The 27443-nt window shown below is 46.2% G+C and overlaps 1 protein-coding gene across 1 annotated transcript in view; it reads right to left on the reverse strand.

The window, feature by feature from the left end:
• SORL1 (sortilin related receptor 1) overlaps nucleotides 1-27443 on the reverse strand; it is a 171007-nt gene that overhangs the window by 106281 nt on the left and 37283 nt on the right. Inside the window, exons 5-8 of the mRNA XM_037029058.1 lie at nucleotides 26170-26237; nucleotides 20452-20632; nucleotides 7524-7625; nucleotides 6393-6562 (exon numbers count right to left, since the gene is read on the reverse strand). Of these exons, the coding sequence (XP_036884953.1) occupies nucleotides 6393-6562; nucleotides 7524-7625; nucleotides 20452-20632; nucleotides 26170-26237 (521 nt within the window). The remainder of the gene's footprint in view (nucleotides 1-6392; nucleotides 6563-7523; nucleotides 7626-20451; nucleotides 20633-26169; nucleotides 26238-27443) is intronic.

Here is a 27443-nt window from a genome sequence, read left to right on the forward strand (position 1 = left end):
AGGAGGGATTAGAGAAATGCAAGACAATATGAAACGTAACAATATTGGAATAATAGGAATACCAGAAGGAGAAGAGGAATAACAAGGGATAGAAAACCTATTTGAAAGAGTAATAGCAGAAAATTTTCCTAATTTGATGAGAGAAAAAGTCACACAAATCCAGGAATCACAGAGAGTCCCAATCAGGTGGAATCCAAAGGGGCCCATTGCAAAACACATCATCATTAAAATGGTAAAACTCCAAGACAAAGAGAGAATCTTAAAGGCAGCAAGGGAGAAAAAGGTAGTAACATACAAGGGAGTCCCATTAAGGTTGGCTACTGACTTCTCAATGGAAACACTCCAAGCAAGAAGGAATTGGCAAGAAATATTCCAAGTAATGAGAACCAGAGGTCTACAGCCAAGGCTACTTTACCCACCAATGCTCTCAATCAACGTAGAAGGCCAAATAAAGAGCTTCCAAGACAAAAGAAGTCTAAAAGAATACACCTCCACCAAACCAGCTCTACAAGAATTACTAAAAGGACTGCTTTAAGGAAAGGAAGGAAAAGAGAGAGATGGAGAGGAACACAGGCACATAAATAGCAATGAATAAGTACCTTTCAATCATAACCTTAAATGTAAATGGATTAAATGCTCCAATCAAAAGACATACAATACCTGAACGGATAAGAAAGCATGACCCACACATATGCTGCCTACAAGAGACCTACCTCAGATCAAAAGACCATCACAGACTAAAAGTGAAAGGATGGAAACAAATTTTCCAAGCAAATGGACAAGAAAAAAAAGCCGGGGTAGCAATTCTCATATCAGACAAAATAAACTTCAAAAGAAGGGCCATAAAGAGAGACCCAGAAGGTTACTTCATAATACTCACGGGGAGAATACACCAAGAAGACATTACCATCATAAATATATATGCACACAACATAGGAGCACCCAAATATATAGAGAAAATTCTGGAGGACCTCAAGAAAGATATTGATAGCAACAAAATTATAGTAGGAGATTTTAACCCCCCACTGTCAAAAATGGACAAATGTTCCAAACAAAATATCAACAAAGAGATTGCAGCATTAAACGATACCCTAGATGAAATGGACCTAACTGATATATATAGAGCCCTCCATCCCAAAGAAGATAAATACACATTCTTCTCAAATGCACATGGAACATTTTCAAAGATAGACCACATGATAGGACACAAAACGAGTCTCAACAACTTCAGGAAAATAGAAATCATACCAAGCATTTTCTCTGACCACAATGGACTGAAATTAGAAACCAACCCTACAGGAAAAAACCCAAAACACCCAAAATCATGGAGATTGAATGGTATGTTATTAAACAACAAATGAGTCAAGACTGAAATTAGGGAAGAAATCAAAATGCCTCTGGAAACAAATGAAAATGAACTCAAAACAACCCAAAACTTATGGGACATGGCAAAGGCAGTCCTGAGAGGGAAGTTCATAGCAATACAGGCTTACCTAAATAAGATAGAAACATTTCAAATAAACAACCTAACCCGACGCCTGCAAGAACTCGAAGAACAACAACAAAGACAGCCCAGAGCAAGTAGAAGGAAGGAAATAACCAAGATCAGAGCAGAATTAAATGACATAGAGACTAAAAGCACAATTCTAAGGATCAATGAATCCAAGAGTTGGTTTTTTGAAAAGATAAACAAAATAGACAAGTCTTTAAGTAGGCTCATCAAGAAAAGAAGAGAGACGACCCAAATAAACACAATCAGAAATGAAAGAGGAGAGATTAAAACTGATACCACAGAAATAGAAGGGATTGTAAGAAATTACTATGCAGAACTGTATGCCAAGAAATTTGAAAACCTAGGTGAAATGGACAAATTTCTAGAAAAAATATAATCTTTCAAAACTCAATGAAAAAGAAGCAGAAAACCTCAACAGGCCATTAACAGCAGATGAAATTGAAGAAGTAATCAAAAAACTCCCATCACACAAAAGCCCTGGACCAGATGGTTTCACAGGAGAATTCTACAAAGCTTTTAAGGAAGGGCTAACCTCTATTCTTCACAGACTATTCTAAAAAATCAAAAAGGAGGGAAAACTCCCCATCTCTTTTTATGAAGCCACCATCATCCTAATTCCAAAGCCAGATCGAGACACAACAAAGAAAGAAAACTACAGGTCAATCTTGCTGATGAACATAGATGCTAAAATCCTCAATAAAATAGTGGCAAATCACATTCAACAATACATCAAAAAAGATCATACTCCATGACCAAGTGGGATTCATCCCAGGGATGCAAGGATGGTTCAATATCCACAAATCAGTCAATGTAATACACCACATAAACAAAAGCACAGACAAAAACCACATGGTCATATCAATAGATGAGGAAAAAGCTGTTGATAAGGTACAACACCCATTTATGATAAAGGCACTCAGAAACAGGGGAATAGAGGGAGCATTCCTCAATATAATAAAGGCCATATATGAAAGACCTACAGCCAACATCATACTCAATGGGCAAAAACTAAAATCTCTTCCACTAAGATCAGGAACAAGACAAGGTTGTCCACTTTCACCACTTCTATTCAATACAGTATGGAAGTTCTAGCCACAGCGATCAGACAAGGAAAGGAAATAAAAGGCATCCAAATTGGAAAGGAGGAAACAAAACTGTCATTGTTTGCAGATGACATAATAGTGTACATGGAAAATCCTATAGCCTCTACCAAAAAACTGCTCCAACTAATAAATGAATTTGGCAAAACAGCAGGATACAAAGTCAATACCCAGAAACCAAAGGCATTTTTGTATACCAACAATGAAACAGCAGAAGCAGAAATCAAGAAAAAAATCCCATTCAATATAGCAAAAGCAAAAATAAAATATCTGGGAATAAATCTAACCAAGGAGGTAAAAGACCTGTATGCAGAAAACTACACAACACTGAAGAAAGAACTCAAGGAAGACACAAACAAATGGAAACATATACCATGTTCATGGATTGGAAGAATTAACATCATCAAAATGTCCATACTACCCAAAGCAATTTACAGATTTAATGCAATACCTATTAAAGTGCCAATGGCATATTTCACAGATATAGAACAAACACTTCAAAAATTTATATGGAACCATAAAAGACCCCAAATAGCAGCCACAATTTTGAGAAAGAAGAACAAAGTAGGAGGGATCACAATAGCTGATATCAAACTGTATTAAAAGGCCATTATAACAGCCATCAAAACAGGCCATCAAAACAGCCTGGTACTGGCATAAAAACAGGCACATAGACCAATGGAATAGAACAGAGAGCCCAGAAATAAACCCAAATCTCTACAGTTAATTAATATTCAACAAAGGGGACAGTAACATGAAATGGAATAAAGATAGCCTCTGCAAGAAATGGTGTTGGGAGAACTGGACAGCTACATGCAAAAAAATGAAACTTGAGCACCGACTTACACCATACACCAAAATAAATTCAAGGTGGATAAAAGACTTAAATATAAGCCGTGAAACCATTAAAGTCCTAGAGGGGAGCATTGGCAGGAAAATCTCAGATATTTCACACAGCAATATTTTACTGATACATCCCCTAGAGCAAGGGACATAAAGGAAAGCATAAACAAATGGGATCTTATCAAAAGTAAAAGCTTCTGCACAGCTAAAGAAAACAGCATTAAAAAGAAAAGACATCCAACTGTATGGGAAAACATATTTGCCAATGATACCTCAGACAAAGGTTTAATCTCCAAAATATACAAAGAACTCACTCGACTCCACTCAACGACAACAAGCAACCCAATTAAAAAATGGGCAAAGGACTTGAACAGACACTTCTCCAAGGAGGACATACAGAGGATCCAGAGACAAATGAAAAGATGCTCAATATCACTAGCTATCATAGAGATGCAAATTAACACCACAATGAGATACCACTTTACACCAGTCAGAATGGCCATCATAAACAAAGAAACAAACAACAAGTGCTGAAGAGGTTGTGGGGAAAGGGGGATCCTAGTTCATTTTTGGTGGGATTGCAGACTGGTACAACCACTATGGAAAACAGTATGGAATTTTCCTAGGAAAACTAAAAATGAACATGCCTTTTGACTCAGCAATTGCACTGTTAGGAGTATATCCTACGAACCCTAAAATACCAATCCAAAAGAACCTATGCACCCCAATGTTCATAGCAGCACAATTTTCAATAGCCAAGAGTTGGAAGCAACCCAAATGCCCATCGGTAAATGAATGGATCGAAAAACTATGGTACATTTACACAATGGAAAACTATGTAGCAGAAAGAAAGGAGCTCCTACCCTTTGCAACATCATGGATGGAACTGGAAAGCATTATGCTGAGTGAAATAAGCCAGGCAGTGAAAGACAAGTACCATATGATCTCACCTTTAACAGGAATCTAAACAACAAAACAAGCAAGCAAGCAAGCAAAATATGACCAAAGACACTGAAATACAGAACAGGCTGACAGGGACCAGAGGGGAGAGTGGAGAGAATCACAGGGGAAAAGGGTAAGTATTCACATGAACAAGTATAAAGGACACATGGACAATAACTAAGGTGGGGGGTGGAAATGGGAGGGAGGTGGGGAGTACAGGGGTGGGGGTGGGCAGGGCTGGAAATATAAGACAGAAAACTGTACTTGAACAAGAATTAAATTTAAAAAAATTTTTACATAAAAAATTTAATTGAAAGTAAAATATTTAATTAAAATAAAAACTCACATGGGGCTCACTTAAAATTACTTATAACATTGTCCATTTATGTTGAATGTACTTTTCTTTATATAATGCAAATTATAATTTTTTAATGATACAAAATGCAACAGGTTAGCCCTGGCTGGTGTAGCTCAGTGCCCATGGAGCATGGGCCTGCAAAGTAAGGGATTGTGGTTCGATTCCCAATCAGGGCACATGTCTGGGTTGCAGGCCAGTTCCCAACAGGGAATTCACGAGAGGCAACCATACATTGATATTTCTCTCCCTTTCTCTTTCCCTTCCCCTCTAAAGATAAATAAATAAAATCTTTTTTAAAAAGTTTTATTAAAAAAAATTTAAAATGCAACAGGTTAAATCAAATAATGCCCATCTTCTGATCAAACCCTCCATCCGACTAAGAGGAAAAAAATTTAGTTGCTTCCATGACCTTTAAGGCCCTGAACAGCCTGCAACCTGCTCTTGGGCTCCTGTTTTTGGGACTTTCTCCCCCTCCTTCAGGTGCCTGCTCCACCCAGGCCTCTTCACTGCTCCAACGATACACTGACAAAGTCCATGCTGGAGCCAATGGATCTGCCACTGCCTCCACCTGCAGGTCTCACCCAGCCCCCTCCCTTGTGCCAGCCAGGCACCTGCAAAGTGTGGCCCTCCTGGAGCAATCCTGCCCAGTCAGCCGGCAGAGTGTGACACCTCAGAAAGCTATCCTCTTGTGTTCTCAGCACTCACCATGACCCGGCAGATGACATATTTGTTCACAGGCTATCTCCTCCCCATCAGGACCAAACTCCATGGAGCAGGCACCTTGTTCACTACTGTCCTGGGAACAGGCCTGGCGCAGAGCAGCAGCCCGTGTGCCGAACAGACCGCTGCCTGAATGCACTGCCAGCCTGAGGCAAGCGTCCCTCGGACCTGGCGGCTTGGCTGTGGCTGGGGCTTCACCGGAAAGACCAGTCAGCCTCACCAGACAGTGCCTTCCAAGAGCAGAGACCAATCCTACCCACAGTTGGACCCCTCTCCAAAGTCTGCCTCATCACAGAGCAAAGGAGAAAAAGTGAACTAAGTAGCACCAAGAAATCACAGTGCCACCCCGAATTCATGGCAGCGATCCCTCCCCCAAACCCTAGAACCTTCCACAGCCCAGGGAACACCCATTAGTGAAGAACAATCAGCTCACCATATGGTTTACTGATGAAGGACAGACGTTGCTGGTGCCTTTCCAGACACAGACTAATTCCTTACACAGAAAATGAGGTAAGTCAATCAAATGAGCCCAAGTGAGAGGCGGACAGTGTCAAGATGCTAGATGTCATCCAGAGAAGCAGAGGTCAGCCTTAGCATCAAACAAAAATTACCTGGAGAGCCTTTCAAAATCCTCACACCCCAGCCACACCAGCCGAGTTCAGCTGTGCTCCCCGAGACCAAGAGCCAGGAATGCGGCTACTGAAACAGCCCCAACTGAGTGCAAAGGTGCAGCTACTGCCGACAGCCCACACCCAGAGGCTGGGGTCATGGTGAAGGCCAGAGGGAACAGGGCCAGCAGGGAAAGTGAGGCCCCTGTCATGGTGCCAATACTAACGATAAAGAAAGAAAACAATAACAATAAAAATGAAGATAAAAAGAAACAAGTAAAAAAGCAGGAGCTTCCCGAGCCACTTACCTCACTAGGGTGTCGCTGCCGGTCCCCCCAGGGCTGTAATAGAGGATGTTCTCTAAGGACAGGGAGAACTTCAGGCCCTCCACCTCCGAGATGTACAGGTCAGTGTGGTTGTCACTACGACTGACACACACAAACACCTGGTCCTCGGAGGCATCTGCGATATAATATTCCTTGGGAAGAAAAAGTAAAAAATACATCAGTCAAAAAGTGCATCTGCTCCGAGAGCTTTCCTTGCATGCACCAAATCAATGCCACCCCAGTGCCCTGGGGCGGTGGGGGGGTGACCTGATGCCCACTGAACGCAACACTCCCCCAGCCTCAGCACAGAAGCCGGCCGACCATGGGTGACCCTGCGGCTGCTCTACAGCTGGAACAGGGCCCACACTAGAAAATGGGGCACAAAATAAGAATAGGCCACTGAACTCCACAGACGGCCTAAAAACCTCTTTTTAGTGAATAATGTCTCCATCTTTCCCCCATAAGATTTAGCATGAATTTCTTTCCTTTTTCTCCACGGCGACCACAGGAAGGTAAGCCTGTAGAAACCCAAGGACTGATGAGAGCGTTCTCTATCACACCCTCCTCCATACCTACTCGCCTCCTGCCACACCAGCCACTGTGTCTAGCCTTCAAGTGTCCCCTCCCCCTGGGGCCACTTCTCTGATGGCCCAGCCCACACAGATCTCTCCCATCCCTCTCCATGCGCCACGCAGGCTGCACTGGACTGCATGCAGCCCCCTCTCCTGTGGAGCTCTCGGTCTCTCCAGCCCGCCTGTGTCTGAAGGGCAGGGCCCAGGGCCTATACCTGGTCTGACCACAACAGGTGTGAGCAGTAGGGCAGCACTTAAGTGAGTACTGCTGCCCTACAGTGCCAGCTCCTCCTCTAAACCTCACCACCAATCCTTGCCTGCTTAGAGCAAGCAAGGGCTCCCCTCCAGCCCCGCCTCAAATACTGGGAGAAAAAAATGGACCACAATGCCCACAGCACATGGCTCTCTCTGGCAGCTGTCCTGGAAAGCGACTGCAGGAAGCACAAACATCAACCCAGCAGGACATCCCCACAGCACCTTTTCCAGACCTCCACATGGGAACAATGACACTTCTTCCCACCCCACCACGAACCCCACTTACATTAACAGGGTGTCTTGTGACAAACTGGGCTGCTTGCATGGGCTTCCGGCCAAAGGAGACCCAGAGCTGCATGGAAGGTGGCTGCTGACTGCCCAGGAGATGCTGACAAGGAAGAGGAGGAAAATCCAATTGTGCCACACTGTAACCACTCCATATAAGCACAAGAGGAAATAGAAAAGTCACACCCCTCTGACTGTACTTAAAACACGAAGGAGGGAGTGTGACTGCAAATACAGGCTTTGCGACCTCTGCTGTCACTGGCCAGCTTGGGCTGCAGCGCTTCTCACCCTAGACTCCCTGGTATGAGATGAGGAGGAAGGACAACGGTATGATGAGAGAGCATGGGCTTGGGAAAGCGGGTGGAGGCTGCCACGGCTTCGACAGAGAGTGAAAAGGAGAGGGCTGCATGACGAGGCTGAAGAGATGGGTGGGGTGGAGCCTGGAGCCCCCAAACCCCACACACCTGGCGCACACAACATACTCTCCTTTCCACTCTATTCCTGTTGTCAGATGGGACAGCAGTGGAGGTACAAGGCTTCCAATTGTACCAATAAATGAGGGAATTTTCATTGTTTCAATTTTCCAGTCTTCTAAGATTTCTCATTAATGTCTTTTGCTAGAATATGTTTTCTTTGGTATATAGAGTATTCCACATGATGCTGACCATATCACATTGCATTTTACAGACATTTAACCATGGCCAGAATCTTCAAAATGTACATAAAAGATCCAGAGTAAGAGGAAATAACTGCATCTCTTTAGGTCTCTATGTACCTACAAAATGAGAAGCTGACTTGGGTTGGGGCTTCTCTCTGGATGGGTTTCCATGGTCCGGGAACACTGCAGACACACACACACATTTTTTTGTGTGGATGCACCCATTCATTTTGCTAGGGAGGGTCTACTACACCTTCTACCAGATTCTCAAAAGGGTCAATGACCTGAAAAAGGGCAGGAAGCACATCCATGTGGCTTTGCAGTTTGAAGAGGGAGATGTAGCCTCACTCAGACAGAGTCACACACGTGACCATGACACGCACTGGGATGCAGGGCCCCTGCCAGAAGGAGTTAGTTTGGCTTCATTTTTCCTTGACTATTCACTACTGTTTATTATGGACTTTAAATTCCTGTAGAGCAAAGAACAACTGAACACCCTATGCTCATATGTGCCCAGTAAGTCCCATGTGAAGAACAAACTGATGAACACAAAGTTATTTTTGGTTCATTTGATGCATGTGTATGTATGTGTATTCAAGCTACCACTAAACAAATGGATAAAAGTAGTATGTTCTAAAGAAGCCAGGTGAGAAGTATGAAAGACTGCTTTTCCAAAACGGCACCCTGAAAACCACGTTCATAGTCTGTGCTCAGTATGGGACCACAGGAAATGATGGACGTGTTAAAAATGTAAAATGCAGCCCTGCCTGGTGTGGCTCAGGGGACAGAGTGCTGGCCTAAGGAACACAAGGTTGCCGGTTCGATTCCCAGTCGGGGCACATGCCTGGGTTTCAAGCCAGGTCCCCAGGGGACATGGGGGACATGAAAGAGGCAAATGATCAATGTTTCTCTCTCTCACTTTCTCCCTCCTTCCCCCTCTCTCTAAAAATAAATAAATAAAAATTTTAAAAATATGTAAAATGCATTACCTGAACAAAAAAATAGTTTGCAACAAAGTATGTATACATCCCAAAATCCCTTCTTAAGTTAGTAAAATAGCTGCATATAAAAGTCAGACGATTAGTTTAAGTCACCCTCTTTGAACCCTTATGAATATACATGAATACACAGATGCCAATGACACACACATGTCTATGCTCCGTATTTTTCACTACTTCCTACCATGGTTACATCTTAGAAAGGAGCCGTTGCTCTCAGTGGGCCCCAGGCCCAGCGTTCATTACGGGTGCTGCACGCCTATGTTGGGAAGGCCTGAGTGCCAAGGCTATGCAGGAGGCCAGCCTCACTCCACAACTGCCAGTCAGTCACAGGATACACAGGTCAAAACACCTTCGAAGCAAATTCACCCCACTTCCTTCTGGAGAATCACTCCCAAACCTGGAAAAGGCAGCTCACACATAACATATTCCTCAACAGTTATTACAATATTTTACTGCCACCAAGAAAAATATTAACAAGTGTGCCACACTATTGATCATAAGATGTATTATAAGGCCCTAATACTTTTTGTTACTAAGCCATGGGTTTTGTTGTTGTTGAGTTGTTCTTTACAGTTACTATAAAAGTGAAGCATGCGAGACTTCCACCAAGATGGAGGCATAGGTGGAAACACTGTGCCTTCTCCCACAACCAAGTTTGAATACAACAAAGGTTTGGAGAACAAAGACACAGCCAAAAAAAAACAAACAGAAAATTGAATTATATGGAGGTCTGACAACCACTAACCGTTCAACGGGGATGGTAAGAGGGGTGGAGCCAGCAGTGGAGCAGGGTCGGACAGGAAAGATCCTCAGACCTAGGCGCAAAAGTGGCCCGGACCCAGTCAGGGTGTGGGGCAGACTGACCGCGGTCGCATATTCGCACACAGTGAGATGGACCACGCAGGCCCCAGGGGGTGAGGGCTGGCGGCGGTGGCACACTCGCGTGCAGTGGGACGAAACGCATGGGCCCGGTGACGATGGCAGCTGCCGCACCTGTGGGGGCCTCGGCAGGAGATGGCAGATGGGACGCCAATTGCTCCTCTTTGACCCCGCCCCCACATACAGCGTCACAATCCAGCGACTGAGTTGCCCTGCTCTGGAGAACACCTAGGGCTCCGATCCTGCTATGGAACAGGCACGAACAGCCCAAAAGATGGCGCAAGAAGAACTCAAAGTCCGAGAGCCCAAAACTCTAAGCTACCGAGAAATTGCCAGCCTCTCAGAAGCACAATTCAAGACACTGTTTATCAGGATGCTCACAGAACTGGTTGATTATAGTCACAAATTAGAAGAACATATGAAGGCTAAACTAATTGAAACGAAGGGAGATGTCCAGGAAACCAATAGTGATGGAAAGGAAACTGGGACTCAAATCAATGGAATGGACAAGAAGGAAGAACAAAGCATCCAACCAGAAAGGAATGAAGAAATGAGAATTAAAAAAAATGAGGAGAGGCTTAGGAACCTCCAGGACATCTTTAAACATTCCAACATCCGGATTATAGGGGTACCAGAAGGGGGAAAGAAACAGCCACGAGTGGAACACTTATTTGAACAAATAATAAAGGAGAACTTCCCCAGTCTGGCAAAGGAAATAGACTTCCAGGAAATCCAGGAAGCTCAGAGAGTCCCAAAGAAGTTGGACCCAAGAAGGAACACACCAAGGCACATCATAATTACATTAGCCAAGACTAAAATGAAGGAGAGAATCCTAGAAGCAGCAAGAGATAAGGGGACAGTCACCTACAAAGGAGTACCCATCAGACTGTCAGCGGATTTCTCAAAAGAGACCTTACAGGCAAGAAGGGGCTGGAAAGAAGTATTCCAAGTCATGAAATCCAAAGACTTACAGCCAAGATTGCTTTATCCAGCAAAACTTTCATTTAGAATAGAAGGACAGATAAAGTGCTTCTCAGATAAGGTCAAGTTCAAGGAGTTCATCATCACCAAGCCCTTATTATATGAAATGCTAAAGGGACTTATATAAGAAAAAGAAGATGAAAAATATTAACAGTGAGAGGACAGCAAACTCACAGTTATTAACAACCACACCTAAAACAAAAGCAAACTAAGAGGACAGCTAGAACAGGAGTGGAACCATAGAAATGAAGAACATATGGATGGTTAGAAATGGGGGTGGGAGGGGGAGAAGGGGGGAGAAGGCACAGAAAATAGCATAGATGGTAGGTAGAAAATAGATAGGGGGAGGGCGAGAATAGTGGGGGAAATATAGAATCCAAAGAACTTGAGACACGTGGTTATAAACTAAGGGGGGGAGAATGGTGGGGGAGGGAGTGTGCGGGTGGAAGGGAATGAAGGGGGGGAATAGAACAACTGTAATGGTATAATCAATAAAATATTTTTTAAAAAAATAAAAATAAAAATAAATAAATAAAATCTTTTAAAAAATAAAAAAAAGTAAGCATGCTCATGAAAGCATGCAACAGGCAGACAGGTGTAAGGTAAAATGCAAAAGTTCTGCACCCTACTCTCCATTCCAAATGTCTGAGGTTCTCCCAACTGATAGTTCCCGAAGTCGGGGAAGGCTGGGGAGCTGAGTGGAAAGGTGAAGGGATTACGAAGTACAGACTGGCAGTTACAGATCAGTCACAGGGATGCAGAGCAGAGCACAGGGAATACAGTCCATAATACTGAAACAATTACATGTGGGGCCAGGCAGGTACCAGAATAGCAGGGGAACACTCTATAAATTACATCATTGCCTAATCACTATGATGTACACTGGAAACTAATATAAATACTACTGGATGTCAACCATCCAGTCAACCAGAATTTATTTGGATGTCGACCATCCAAATAGAAAAACACATTTAAAAAAAAAAGATGAGGGTTCTCTTCCTCCTTTTGTGCAAGTACCTCTGTGGTCATGTGACTAAGTACTAATTAACACAAGTGTTGTGCTGGTTTCTAGGGAGGCTGCTTAAATAAGCGAGTGAAGAAGCTGGAAAGGATCCTGCTTCGGCCTTTCCATCTGTGTTCTTCCCAACTCCAGTAAAGCCTCGAAGAGGTCTTGAACCACAAGGGAACCTTGAGACTGGAAGCCACACGTGCAGATGGCGGAGCAGAAAGACAGACGCGAGGGAGCTGGTCCCCGGGACAAGAGCACTGTCCCAGACGGCCTCCCTCTGGGCGACACTGACTGCTGAGGCACTTGCACTGTGAGTGTGTGCTGCGGCCTCACACAACACCAGCGACACGTGTGGCTCCAAGTTCCACGTGCAGACAGTCATACGTGGAACGCCTCTCAACTCTGGTCATGAATAGACTGACTGTTGTACCACTTAACTTTCTCATTAACAGTGCACTTCAACCTTCATTTCAGCCACTGGTGGGTGTTGAGGTCATTTCCAGAAGCGCTCTTCCATGAACACACGCGTGTGTGTCGCCTCTTTGAGAGCAACATAGGAATATCTGCATGATATTCTTAGAATTCCTAGGTCAAAACGTTCAGTTCTGATAGACAATAAAAATGCCTTCCTGGAAGGCATGCCAGTTAATACCAGCACACACAACTTCACCAGCATCTGGCAGTAATTTGAATGTTTTGTTTCACATGCCAATATTATAGGGCCTAATAATTTATGATGAACTCTTTTTTTCATCTGTCATGTTCACTGCTGATGAGTAAAAATAAATTAATATAAGTACTGGAATAATCTGAGTTCAAAGAGAGTGCATTTACATTTATGTTTCACATTATAGCAGTAGCAAAAAGAAATGAGAAACCAAGGAACAAAAAGCAGAAAGAAACAAAATAAATGACACATAGCGCCAAGCAAAGACCAAAGGATGTCACAGGCCACTCGTAGCTGAATGCTGTCAGGGAAAGCTGGTGGGAGGGGGGGTGCCAGGCACTGTGCACAGGCACCCCATGTGGTTTGCAGTGCTCGCCGCCCTTTCTGTGCTAAAGCCCTAACCTGGTCTCAGCAAAACACCACCATCCATATCCGTGCTCTGTACTAAAGGCTCTATGGACATAATGATATATCTGAAATTTGCTTTAAAATATTCCAGGAAAAGAAAACAGTAGGTAGACAGCTCCAAAAAAAACTAACCAAAGTCAAGGATATTGAGGCCTAATGAGGGCCCATGGGGAGGCCAGGTCAGTATAAGCTGCTCTTTTATGTAGATTTTTAAATGTCAGAGTGAGTTGCATGAAGGGCCTACTCGAAAGCTGCAGTCTCAGCTCTCCTCCTAATGTAACCTGATTTAACTCACTGCACAGATAGAGCTGCAGTCAGGGCATTTTCGGAAAACCTCAACAACTGAGGAATGTTTAACCTCCCAATGGCTGGAGAAGCAGAACCACCCTGGAATTCACTAAAGGGGGGATAACTAAAACGCACAAAAGGGAAACCTGGGGATGAAGGCATCCACCAGGTCAGGCATATGTGGCTGCAAGCATATTCACGAAGGGACCAGCAGGGGCCTTTTTTCTGTGATTTCTCCGGGCTGGCTGAAGACCTGTAGCTCCACACTAGCAGGAGATCCAGGCAAAGGCAGAGCTGCAGGCTGCCCAGGGGCCTCCGCAAAGGCTGCAGGACATACGTTCCAAGCGTTACAGAAACCTCTGTTCAGCCAAGACCTGAACGTTAGGCTACATCATCCAACATTTCAGGAGCCATACACAACGAAGAACAGAAACTTTACAAAACCAATGCAGAAAACTCACAAAACAAAATGGCAACAACAATAACAATAATAAAAAGCAACAAGGAATTATCTTGGGAAGGGGTTCTCTGACATGAGAAGCTGTTACAATGAATCATTAAAAATGTCCCGTTTTCAACAACAAAAACAACAAGATGAGCAAACAATGAAGTGCACACACGCAGTTGGAACACACTGTGCCTGAGCAAGACTGAGCACTGGCCTCACACAGAAATGCAAGTCTTCTGTGATGATGTGCTCCAAGTGCCAATGGAAATCGTGTCTTGGGAATTAAAGGGGAGCATGAGAACCCTGTGTCACCAAGTAGAGAAAATCAATAAAGAAATAAAAACTACTGAAAAAAAGAAACAAATTCTTGAGTTGAAAAACATACAATAAATTAAAAGAAAATCCACTAAAGAGGTTCAACAGGAGATCTGAACTGACAGAAGACAGAAGCAGTGAACTTAAAAGTATTAACTGAGGATCCACACGACAACACACAGAAAACTCGAAAACATCATACTTCAAAAGAAAACAGTCACAAAGGGTCATATGTGCCATGGCTCCCTGTACATAAAATGTGTAGAGCAGGCCGATCCACAGGGCAGAAGAAACTGGGTCTGTGGCTGCTCAGGGCCAGGAGGTGAGGAGTGAGAAGCAATGCTACCCGGTTTAGGGTCTGCTCTGAGGCGAAGACAGTGTTCTGAGATTAGGCAGTGATGAGCACTACACAACCTTGCCAACACACTACAGACCATGAGCTGTACACTTTAAAAGGATAAAATTTATGGGGTATGAGGCCCTGGCTGGTGTAGCTCAGTGGATTGAGCCACGGGCCTGCGAACCAGAGGATCGCGGTTCGATTCCCAGTCAGGGCACATGCCTGGGTTGTAGTCCAGTTCTCTGCAGGCCAACTCCCAGCAGGGGACGCACAAAAGGCAACCATACATTGATGTTTCTCTCCCTCTCTCCTTCCCCTCTAAAGATAAATAAATAAATAAAATCTTTAAAAAAAAAATTTATGGGGTATGAATTATATCTCAGTACAAGTGTTATACAAATTAATTTTGAATGTACTGCTTTTACCGTTTCATTTTTAATCTGTAAATATCTTTGGCTTTTATAATTGTGCATGATATAAGCAGCAGGTACTTATATCTAGTTTAACATTTGCATATATTTAAGTAGCACCATAATTAAAATAATTTTTCAGGCCCTGGCTGGTGTAGCTCAGTGGATTGAGCGAGGGCCTGTGAACCAGAGGATTGCGGTTTGATTCCCAGTCAGGGCACATGCCTGGGTTGCAGGCCAGTTCCTTGCAGGCCAACTACCAGCAGGGGATGCAGGAAAGGCAACCATACATTGATGTTTCTCTCCCTCCCCTCTAAATATAAATAAATAAATAAATAAAATCTTTGAAAAAATAATTTTTCAACAGCTGGTTCTGGTCAATTATCCTAAAATCAGCACACCAGTTGTGGTCAGCTAACTTCTCATGTTGAAGTTCACATTGCAGAGGCAATTAACCTCTTCTCTGTTTTCTCTATCAACGTTACACTTTAAATTAGCGAAATTTGGATTAGAAATTGGTTTTCAACAGTAAAACTAGTGGTTGACTGGTTAAAACAGTGAGAGTGCCAATGAGCTCTCTCGGGAGATGAGCAGCCAGCAGGAGAGATTTCTGAATATGCTGCAGGCGTGCCCTGGAGGCCTGTGACCAGCCTGTCAGGGGCAACACCTCTGAGGGTTTGGACTGCCGATGCCAACTGGCAGGTTCAGAAACCTGCCTCTATAAGGGCTGGAGATGTTTCTCTGTAAAGGCCTGAGCCATCCTGCCTCTATGGGACTGTTCCGTTGGGCCACCGAAACGTGAGAGCAGTGACAAACCTCACACACACCAGTGTGGATGGCTGTTTCCAGGAAGCGTGACTGACAAGTGCGGGGCTGAAGTTTGCCAACCGCTGCACTGGAACACAGTGTCCGCATCAGGCCAGGGGTAGCTGCAGACCATCAGACAGGGCGGACACTCCATGAAGCCCGCACACCAGGTGCTTGCCTGCAGGCGAACACTGGTGCAAAGGGCAGCCCAAGCCTGACATTCGGGGCACACACAGGTGGCAAGGCCACAGAGGGCAGATAGCCTCTCAGCTGCCATTGTATACAAGGTCGCGTCCTCGATGTCGTGGCCCCTTCATCATAACGGGGCCTGTTAAGACAGAGGAACGTCATGTTCAAAAAACGAGAAATAAAAATTAAACTCGGGTTAAAAAAATGGAAGCACATCAGACCACAAGAACATTTGACCCGGGAGCCAGGCCAGCAGGCACCGAGGTATCCAGAACACTCAGGAAAGGGCTTGGGTCCAGAACCGTCCCATAGACACGGCTGGCAGATGACCTCATTATTCACGGTGACGGAAACAGCAGAGAGAGAACGGCCCGAACCCAATTTTCCCTGATCTGCAATTAGTTCCTGGACTGCCCTAGTTTGATTCAAATCCACTTAACATTAAAGTTATTCTGATTTTCCTGAATCCAGACAGCCTAAGGGCCCAGAAAAGAAGTCATGGCTGCAGGCCTGACCACTCTGACCAACCAGCTGAGCCAACGAGGCCCACATCCATCCTCCTGGCCGACTAGCTTAGCATAATGAACAGCAGGAAAACACCCATTTTCTCCGTTACTGGCTGGGTTTCTTCTCTCCTCATCCATCCGTTGAGAAATGTTTCTTTGATAATATAATTGCTGTTATTAGAAGCTTCTCCTTATAGAAGACCTCAGAGAAGAGTTTCTCAAATTTGAAAAATTCTTAGGCATCTTGGAGCCTAAAATGCGCTGGGGCCCCAGCATGCCTAAGTACACCTGTGCAAAGTGGCCGCAGGTGCTCCTGAGACCACACCTGAGAACAAGCACCAGGGGCCGGCCCAGCTTACCTTGGGGTCTGGCGGCCCGTGCAGGTGCTGAGGGGAGAGGCCAACACACAACTCCAGTTCTGCCACAAATAAGTCAGCCACACAGAGAGCTGAGAGTGTGCCATTTTTATAACCTCTCAACCTCCCAAAAATCTGCTAGCCAACACTTTCGAAATTAGGCGAGAAAAAGTGACATTCATTTATTCATTTAACTACCCTGCACATTGGCCATGTACCACGCACTGGGCACCATGCTGGGGACTGCGTCAGCGATGCCCACTATGGACACTGTGCCTGACCTACTGTGGCCAGGGACAGCAAGGACCAACCTCGGGCTCCCTGCACCTCAGCTGCGTCCAGGACACAGGCACAGCTGTTAGGTGAAAATGGAGGGCACAGAAAGCTCCACCTCTCATACAACTTAGACCCTCAGGTGTGAGAGCTACGAATAACAGAGTTAAGAGAAATGTACAACTGTTCTCCATGTCACTCCTGACTAAGTCAGGACAAATCTGGGAATCAGTCCCTGTGCCTTAAAATCCAGAAATTAAAAATAGCCCAGACCAGGTAGCTCAGCTGGTTAGAGCAGCATTCCAGTGCACTAAGGTTGTGGGTTCAATCCCAGGTCAGAGCACATACATACAAGAATCAACCAATGAATGCATCAATAAGTAGAACCACAATGTTTCTCTCTCTCCCTCTCTGTCTATTGCCTCTCCCTCCTTCTGGAATGGAGGGAGGGAGGGAGGAAGGAAGGAACAGGGAAGGGAAAGAAATTAAAATCATACCAAAAAATCTAGACCCAAGAAACTGAAACAGAAAAGACCTATGAACCCTGAAAACTCAGAGATTGATCAGGGACTCAAGAGTTAGAAAATTTTAGTTTATGTGATAGCTAATAAGCTTAGTAATCAGTGCAAATAAAAGCTATTGTTCCAGGAACTGAAGGTGGGACCCACCCTGACCCCAGGAGACCACAAGCAGTTCTACCAGGAGACTGCAAGCAGTCTTGGGAGGACTGCAAGCAGGATGGAATCTGAGCCACATGCTCCAGGGTGAGACGCCCGCCACGCAGGGTGAGAATAGTACAGTTTTTTAATCCGATTACCTTTCACTGAATCCCAAACCCCTACCTACACTTTGTTCTCCTTATAAAAAGGGCCATTTTAAAATGGAATTTAAGATGGTCTGTTAGGGTATGAACCAACCATCTTCTTGGATCGCCAGCCCTCTGAATAAAGTGCCCATAAAGATTCAATCCCGCCCTGGCTGGTGTAGCTCAGTGGGTTGCGCGCGGGCCTGCAAACCAGCCGATCGTGGTTCGATTCTCAGTCAGGGCACATGCCTGGGTTGCAGGCCAGTTCCCAGCAGGGGATGCACGAGAGGTAACCATATATTGATGTTTCTCTCCCTCTCTCCTTCCCTTCCCCTCTAGAGATAAATAAAATCTTTCAAAAAAAAAAAGATTCAATCCCTGTCTCTGCTTATTGGGTTTGGTAGTAACAAGCAGCACAAATGCTGGGGGTTTTTTTCTGATTTCAAGATGGTGCAGGAGCTCACACTTGCCCACTGGGAGGTCAAGAGGTTCTTCTGTTGCTCTGTGTGTCTGTGTATGAGAAAGAAAAACAAATCGACAGGCATGTAGAAAGGGACATCCAGGGAGCGACTCAAGGCCCTAGCCTGGCAGAAGAAAGTGATTGAAAAAGCCACTTCCCCTAGTATGCCATGGGGAACCACCAGTCTCCAGCCCCCCACCCCCCGCCCCCCATGTCTTGTCTCCTCATTCCAGCCTTCCGCCCTGATTTCCCTCTGGGCTGGCCCTCTCTGTGCCCTAGAACTCCAAAGTGGTTGACCCGCTTCTGCCTGGCCAGCTGCCAGTCACATAAAGGAGAACATGGAGGGAAACAGGACACCTGGTTTCCATCCCTCAGGTTAACAGTGATGGGAAGCAGAGTGGCCTCACGGGCCCTGAGGCCCACTAGGTCAGCTGACTCACAGCCCCTAGTGTAATGAGGTGCAGCCAGGGCCCCCCTCAAATGAAGAATTTGAAATGCGATCCAAAACTCGGGGTGTCCAGGAAATATAAAAAATACAGGATATTACCACCCCTACAAGTCTGAACTGGGGGATGGGAGGAGTGAAGCAGGGCCATTAACAGTTATTTTGCATATCAACAGTATTGCAAATAACTGCAAAAACAGTCATTTTATATATTTATAACAGCTGGCTAGCTCCATAGATATATTAAGTAGCATTGGCCATGCTTTGAGCCAGGGGGGTGGGAGTAACTTGGACCCATTATGTAACTGGGAGGCATCGCCCCCTGGTTACGGCACCTGTGTGAGAGCTTGGAGATGGTTCGCTCCACACCACACCTGCCCAGACTTACTAGGGCAGCCAAGAAAGGCTGGAAAAGTGCAGGAGTGCTGGTAGGTACAGCAGATTGTGGGCGGAGTCAGAAATGGGGTTGCAGAGGAAGATTCCTGCAGGGCTTTAAACCCAGGTGCACCAGCCATGCAGGGGCTAACCACGTGGTTTTCGGGATCCCTTCACCACACAGCTTAGATGACAGGAAAGACAATGCAGGACTAGGGACAAGGACAATGCGAGATCTTGCAGGGAAGGAAATGGGGGCCTGAGGAGGTGCCACAGGGTTTGGACTGAGAATTGGAGATCGCAGCAATGATACAGCTGATGGTGCTGGGAACCGCAGGAGGCCTGCCAGCCGAACACTGATGACCAAGAGGAACCAGGAGAAGTGAGCTGCAGAATTTTTTTTTTCCTGAGACATGGTACCCAAGACTGCCAGGGCAAAGAGGGAAGGAAGGACTGTGTGTTTGTGGGTGTTTTAAGGGACTTTGAGATTTAAACGAAGACATTAAGTCATTACTCTAAGTCTGTATAACTTTTGAATAAACAGTTTCTTTCCTTTTCACCAAACTCTGGCACTGAGAGCTGTAATTCCAATTCCCTGGCGGTGGGCAAAGGCTCCACAGTGACAAAGGGACCCCACAGCATCTGAGTCCTGTAAGACTAGGACAGCTGTCCCACCTGACTTGACAGGGCCTGGTTCTCTCCCTTGCACAGGGCAGTGTGGTTGCCACTTACCATGTGATACCTTTGCAAGGCAAGTCCTATTAAATAATCAACAACTCTGGTTTCCAACAAGCAAGCTCTCCATTTCAGCATCTGGCTCCCACCCATGAAATCAAGGGTAAATTTTTCCCAAAGGCTAAGATTTAAGGTAGAAGCTCAATGACTGCTTTTCTTAGAGCACTGACTCCTGTTGGCCAAAGACTGCACATTCTATGAGCTACATAAGTTAACGTGGGGTCAAAATTCACAATGAAATTGGCCTAAATTGAAAGGAAATCAGGCAATTAAGTTAACAAAAAATGCTACTGAGCCCCATCCCTCCCTCCTGAATTCTTTTCATTGGGATTTCAAAGAAATACCTGTTTGTCAAGGATGCATGGAAAACAACCAGGTGCCTGGAGACACTTCGAGAGTGTGGCCACGCTCCTGCAGCCCTGAACCTCCCGGGATGCCTGCAGTGGCACCCTTGTCACACACCCCATGCCCAGTGATTGGGCCCTGCTTGGGTGAACTCTCCTGCATGATCACAGAATGCCACACCTCAAAAAGGAAACTCCAAGAAGTTTACTGCTTAGCACCTTAAACTTACCACCACCTTAGTAGCAAACATGTACTTGTCCTGAAGCTGAAAGTCCCGCACGTCCTCAAGGACCACTTCCTGGTTCTCCCGGGACTGGAAGAAGTCTGTACTTCGGAAAACAGTGGAATAACCAGAGGGCTCATGCCGTTCAATGTAGACGGTGTTTGGCTTGTCATAGGGATCAATTCCCCTAGAGGAGAAAAACAGCTGTTACCGTCTCCCCCAAGTCTGATCCCTGGGGGCGAGGAGTTCTGCTGGGGCGGGGCGGGGGGGGGGGGGGTGCGGTGCAGACAGTCAGCTAGAACTGCAGGCGCATGCCCGTTCACTAGTGCTGCCAACTCTCTCTGGTGGCCCCTCAGTGCAGTGCAGAGGGAAGGGGCTGCCATCTGTCAGGCCTTCTATGTCACCGCTGTTTTCAGAGCACCCTGGGTTTCCCCTCAGGGCAGGCTCCAACCAACCTCAGTGGAAAGAAGGAAACGAAAAAGACAAAAGTTTTCAAACCAGTATGTCACGCTTGAGGCTGTCATCAGGTTTCTGGCCTCAAAGTGAGGAACCTCAGAGGAAGAAAGGAGACTGTTTTCCAGGGGGCTGTGTTCGGAGAAGAACAGAGGAAACCACACGAGGAGCCATAATGAGCCCTTTTCTCCGTCTGTCTGCTCAGGGCTGTTGCTGTTGTCACGGATCTGGGCAACCAGCATCCACCCAGTGCAAATTCACATCTTGTGAGCCTCCTTTACCAGCTCCTTCTGGCACACACTGGCCTGCTCAGGAACACAGGCTCCTTTCCTCCCCTGTGCTTCGGTCCACGCTACACCCCTCTGCAGGGCCCCTTTGCCATCTGTGCTGGCCTGCACCTCTGAATCTTGCTCATCTTCTGGGGCCAAGTTCCTGTCCCCCTCCCCCCGGAGGCCTTCCCCTAACACTCTCTTCCTTCTCCCAGCACTGACAATGTATCTCTACCTCACTCAAGTTCAAGCCTTTTTAGTGAGCTTTATGTGAGTTTCACACAAAGGTAGAAAACTGCTTTGGTTGGGAGGGTTCTGAATCAGTCCCCTTACTGTACACAGGAGTGCTTCTTGTCACGTTATCTTGCACTGAATGTATGACATCACGATATCCCATGTTGTTCACCACAGCCTGTCTGAACTTCCTGGACAGTGCAGAGGCCGTAGGAGCCCATGTCCTATCTCTCTCTATCCCTTCCTATGCGGCAGGGCTCCCACCTGCAGACCCCTGCTGCATGGGTTCTGTGGACCATCAGTACACAGATGATTCCAAAGGGAAAACTGGCATGATGAGATCAAACCACCCAGGAGGGGGTCTCTGAACTGCTGCCCCTTCCCGCAGGTGCACCCCACACAGCAGATGAGAGGACGGCTAACCTGCCTGCCCCAGGCTCCTGACACTCATAAGAACACCAAGGCCAGGCAGACCATTCCTCAGGCGGGAAGTTAACTTAAAAATAGAGAGAACGAGGATGCAGCTGTGGCCCAAGGAAAGGCAGAGGCCTTTGGAAAGTTCCATCCTTTGTACAACAGCTCTCAGGATAATGAAAATATATAAAATTCATTCAAGATGTGCCATCAAAAGCACATTCTAAGGAAAAAGAAGGGAAAGGAAGGGGAAAAAAGGGAAGGGAAACAAAAGAAAAGAAAGAATAAATGAAAAGAAGAGAAAAAAGGTGGCAGAAAGAGGAAGGAAGATCAGAGCAGAAAATAGCAGTCTCTTTTCCCAGTGAGGGACGGTGGCTTTGGCCCAACAACCAGGGGTCGTAACCAGGCACCTTGGTCCTGACCTGGATCACCCAGGCACTCTGTGTGCCTGTGTGGGGATGGCAGCAGGTTCTCTCCCTTTCCAGAATTAGAAGTACTGATTAAAGCACTTCCTCTCCTCTAAACGATATGCAAATTAAAATGAGGCTGCTGGATATTTTTACAAAGGCAGAGAGGAAGGAACCTTTAATCAGATTTGAGAGCTCACCTCTACTCTTCCTTCTTGGCCAAAAGCAGCAGCCAAGATCTGAAACAACAGCCTTGACTTTCACCCCAATCCAACTCTGTCGTCAGACTCCGGCCTCCCCTTTCAGAAAGCCACTCCCCCTACATGTTCTGGGTGCTTGGCAGTGGCTGGCCTTCCATTCTTACCTTCACTCAAGCCTACTTCCCTTTCTCTTTGACCTCATTTGCAAATTCCAAGCCTTACCAGACCTCACCTGGCCCCACCGCTCTCACTGGCCCCCCCACCATCCTTCAGAGACCTCCACAGGGCAGCCTGGGGCCCCTTCCCTAAAGCTCTCAAACTGTCCTGATTGTCAATCTCCAGCTCTGAATAACAAATCATGGGTTTTCCACTCCCCTGCTGCTGTTAGGCTGACAAGTGTTTTGGAACAGAAGCATATGGGTTACTCTCTGAGGGGTCAGATTACACTCTCACTTACAATGGATGATCCCCAGGGAAAATCCCCCAAATTGCCTGTACCTCCTTGACACCATTCCAGTAATTATCTAAAATAAGCCTGTCCTTACCCCTGAAATAGCCACACGTCTGAACAGAGGCAGAAGGCATAACATACTAATTCCCAAATATGAAGTAACTTTTCTTAGTAATCCAGCTGGTCTGCCCTCTTAATATATAGTTCCCTGAACAAGTAAAAAAGCAATGTGTCCCTTTAAAATTCAAATAGAGCAAAAGACACCCTGACTGGTGTGGCTCAGCTGGGTGGGCATCATTCCGCAAAGTGAAAGGTCACGGGTTCAATTCCTGGTCAGGGCACATGCCTGAACTGAGGGTTCAATCCTCAGTCAGTCAGACAGTGCAAGGGGCAACTGGTCAATGTTTCTCTTACACATCAATCTTTCTCCCCCTCTCTTTCTTCCTCCCTTCCCCCTCTCCAAAAATAAATAAATAAAGTATTTTTAAAATATTTTAAAATATTAGCCCTGGCTGGTGTAGCTCAGTGGATTGAGCGCGGGCCTGCGAACCAAAGGATCGCAGTTCGATTCCCAGTCAGGGCACATGCCTGGGTTGCAGGCCAGTTCCCAGCAGGGGACGCATGAGAGGCAACCATACATTGATGTTTCTCTCCCTCTCTCCTTTCCTTCCCCTCTTAAGATAAATAAATAAAACATTTAAAAAATATTTAAAAATATTAAAAACACAACAAATAAAATTGCAATAAAAGAAGAAAGAAGAAATCTCAACCAAGTGCAACTGCTTGGTAGGGGCTGCACTGGGAAGAGATCACGGTTCCAACGTCACTAGGACTCTACAACCTCTGCCCAAGGGGAACCACAAACGGGCCAGAAACAGCAGCCCTCTCTGAAGAGGCAGCCCCCAGAGACACCAGCTGGAGATACCAGCTGCAAGGCTCCATCCTCACGGGCCTCAACCCCTAAAGAAGCAACGCCAACCCAAAGACATTCCTCTTCCAATGGGACTTTGGAAAAATCAGACGCGACCCAGCACCACCTCGAGGGGCCACTGCCTTTATTGAGGATACAAGTCAAAGGCAGGTGACCAACTGGAAAATACAAACACACAATCTATCTCAAATCACAAAGGACTAATCTCTAATATGAGCTCCTAGAAATCAATAATACAATTACAAATCCAACAGAAAAAGGGTAAATGGCATGAACAGATGTCACAAAAAAGATATAAAAACGAACATAAAGCAGGTTAAAAGATGTTCAAAATCATGCATAGTAAGAAAAGTGCAGGCCCAGTTGGTGTGGCTCAGTGAATTGAGTGCCAGTCTGGGAACCAAAGGGTCCCCGGTCTGATTTCTGGTCAGGGCACGTGCCTTGGTTGTGAGCCAGGTCCCCAGTTGGGGGCGTACAAGAGGCAACCACACATCAATGTTTCTCTTCCTCTCTCCCTCCCTTCCCCTCTCTCTGAAAATAATAAAATCTTTTTAAAAAAATAAGTAAATAAGAAAGACAAAAAATAAGCATAATAATGGCATATTAAAATGTGGTAAGTGCTATGCAAATAACAAATAGATCAGGTTCAGCAGATGAGGAATGGCAGGAGATCAGTTGCAATTTTATAGGGTCCTTACCATAGACCTCATTTAGGGCAATTATTGGAGCAGACTTGAATGAGGTAAGGAAGAAAGGAGAAACTATATCTTTTTTCTAGATAAAATGCTCTTACATTTTCTAAAGTGCAAGAGCATTTCAGGCAAAACAAATAACGAATGCAAAGTGCCTCTGATAGGAATGTGCTCTGGCACTTAATCTAAGAGAAATGATGATGCATATTAAAGGGTTCAAAGCAGAGGAACAACATGATCTGACCTGCTTTTAACAGGATCAGTGAGTCTCTGCGCTAAGAATGAGGGCAAGAATGGAGGTAGAAAGGCTGGCTGGAGGACCAGGGCGGGCACCGGCAGTGGCGGGGGCGGGGAAGCGGCAGCTGAGCAGTGCACCCAGGGTCTGTGCTAACGGTGGGGCCGACAGATGGGTGCGCCTGATGGACTGCATGTGAAGCGTGAAGCAGACATGGGGTCCACAAGGACTCCAAGTTCTGACCCTGAGCAACCAGAACCTGAAAGTAGTTGGCTCTGATTTCTGATAGTAAAGACCAAGAGTTAAGTCGGGAGACATCAAGTTTGGCATGAGCGACCCACTGATGAGCAAGCCCACTCCGGGGCATCTATTCTACACATTCGCCGGCACGTGCACNCTAACAGTGGGGCCGACAGATGGGTGCGCCTGATGGACTGCATGTGAAGCGTGAAGCAGACGTGGGGTCCACAAGGACTCCAAGTTCTGACCCTGAGCAACCAGAACCTGAAAGTAGTTGGCTCTGATTTCTGATAGTAAAGACCAAGAGTTAAGTCGGGAGACATCAAGTTTGGCATGAGCGACCCACTGATGAGCAAGCCCACTCCGGGGCATCTATTCTACACATTCGCCGGCACGTGCACCATCTCAAGGCTACAACACGCCGAGTCCCTGTAACCATAAAAGATCAGAAGCAGCCAGGACAAGGAACAACTGTTGATTTCACTTTCCCCCTCAAAAACCTACAATAGTTCCCCACTGCTTTCGGAATTCAGTCTGAATTCCTTTTTCAAGCACTACAGATTCTGATACAGACAGGCCTTCCCAAACTCTACCCAACACACCACACCCCAGCCCCACACTGCCACATCTCTGCTCCAGGCCACTCTGTCCTCGCACCCCTGTACCCAGCCTGCTATCCACACCCTAACCTCCGCAAAGAACACGTCCTCCTCTGCCTCCACGGGCTGTGCCAGCACATGTGCTATGTGCACAAATGTCTTTCCTCCCCGCTAACCTTCAATCTCCTCACTAACTCTATCCACAAATGAGTTGACTCCACACAGCCTAAAGCATATTTAGCACATTTTATGTTCAGCAGACACTGCAAACAATATGTTATGAAAAATCCCCACTTCTGATAAAACCGAAGGTCTTCACAAAGTCTCACACACACCATAGCTTTAAGATTTCCTGGTTCCCTGGGGGCCTGAAACGGCAGAAGCTCTGTACCCACACCCCCGCCCCCCACCACACTAAGATCTCCCTTCCTCATCCACCCCAGTGCACCGGCTGCCCTCGCAGATCTAGTTCCCAGGTCTGGGGAATGTGCTTCCTGAACCAAATGCAGGGCACTTTGAGGGAGGGCAGGCTCTGCCAATGAGCCGGAATGGAGAAAAGGAGATTCTGTAGCTCCCGTTTCACAGACCACACGACTTACCATGCAAAGGACTTCACGTGCTCCTGAATTAGGATCCAGGTCTGGCCGAAGTCCTCCGATTTCCACAGCTGCAGAGGTCAAAGTGAGGAGAAGCGGTCACTAAGGAGAACCACACCCAGTATGATGGGCACTGCCACATCCCCAAGGAAGGGCCCCCAGAGCAGCATGCACTCTGGAGGGATGGGCACCTGGGCCACCGAGGCGAGCGAGGGCAGGAGGCGAGACCAGACCCGAACCCTGCGCTTTGCTGGTCACTGTGGTCTCAGCAGAAGCCAGAAGAGAGGTGACTGTGACCTGCCCTCCGTTTACAGAGGGTCAGAAACTGGGCTTCACTCAGACCAGCCCTTGGCGGACGGTGAGAACAGAAGGACTATACTTGTTCCTTCTCACCTGGGAAAGTGTCCTCAGAAATGGCAACGGCCACAGTGGCCGAAGCTGAATGGCGAGGACACTGACCACATACAGAACTGAGAAGTACCAGGAAATCAACTGAACACACAGGGTTTGTCTATGAGTGACTGACTTGCCAAAGCCCCTTAACTTCCAGAGACAGTACCTGGGGCTCCCTCTTCCAGTGTGTCAAGAAGAGGTGGCCAAAAATAACAATAATCCCCCTGCACTGGTGAACTGCCCCCGCCCACACGGGAGTCACTCCCTAAGGCCTGTGAAGGTAAACAGATCATGTTTTGGCTAAAGGGCCTGTAGAGAAATGCAAACGTCCCGAGGTAATTCTGAGCAAAGTTATTCAAAACTCATACAAATCCAATCCTGCAGGATCTAGAGGTTTCACAGGATTTCAGCAGAACAATATTCTTTTTTTTTAATCCTCACCCAAGGACATGCTCATTGATTTCAGAGAGAGGGAAAAAGAAAGAGAGCAAGAGAAACATCTTGTGAGAGTGCACCCCAACCAGGGACCCAGCTGGCACCTAGGCAGGTGCCCCGACCAGGAACTGAGCCTGTGACCCTGCAGTTTACAGGACAACACTCCAAACACCTGAGCTACACCAGCCAGGACCACATCAATATTCTTGACTTGGCAAGTTTCTTACTCCGATGTATAAATCCTACTAAGGCTCTGACTCCCCATCACTCACCTTTCCTTCACATTTGGATTAAGGAAGAAAATACACACATTTACATTACGTGCACATGCACGCAAAAAGAATATCAACAGCAATGGTAAATTCAAATAAAGGGCAGGCAATGGCAGCATGTCCAGGGCAGAGGACAGAAAAGGCACAACAGAAAGGTGACAGGTCCTGGCAGAGCTG

This window comes from Sturnira hondurensis, unplaced genomic scaffold (genome assembly GCF_014824575.4).
Source record: "Sturnira hondurensis isolate 20B ecotype Veracruz unplaced genomic scaffold, ASM1482457v3 Scaffold0020184, whole genome shotgun sequence".
Classification (NCBI taxonomy): Eukaryota; Metazoa; Chordata; class Mammalia; order Chiroptera; family Phyllostomidae; genus Sturnira; species Sturnira hondurensis.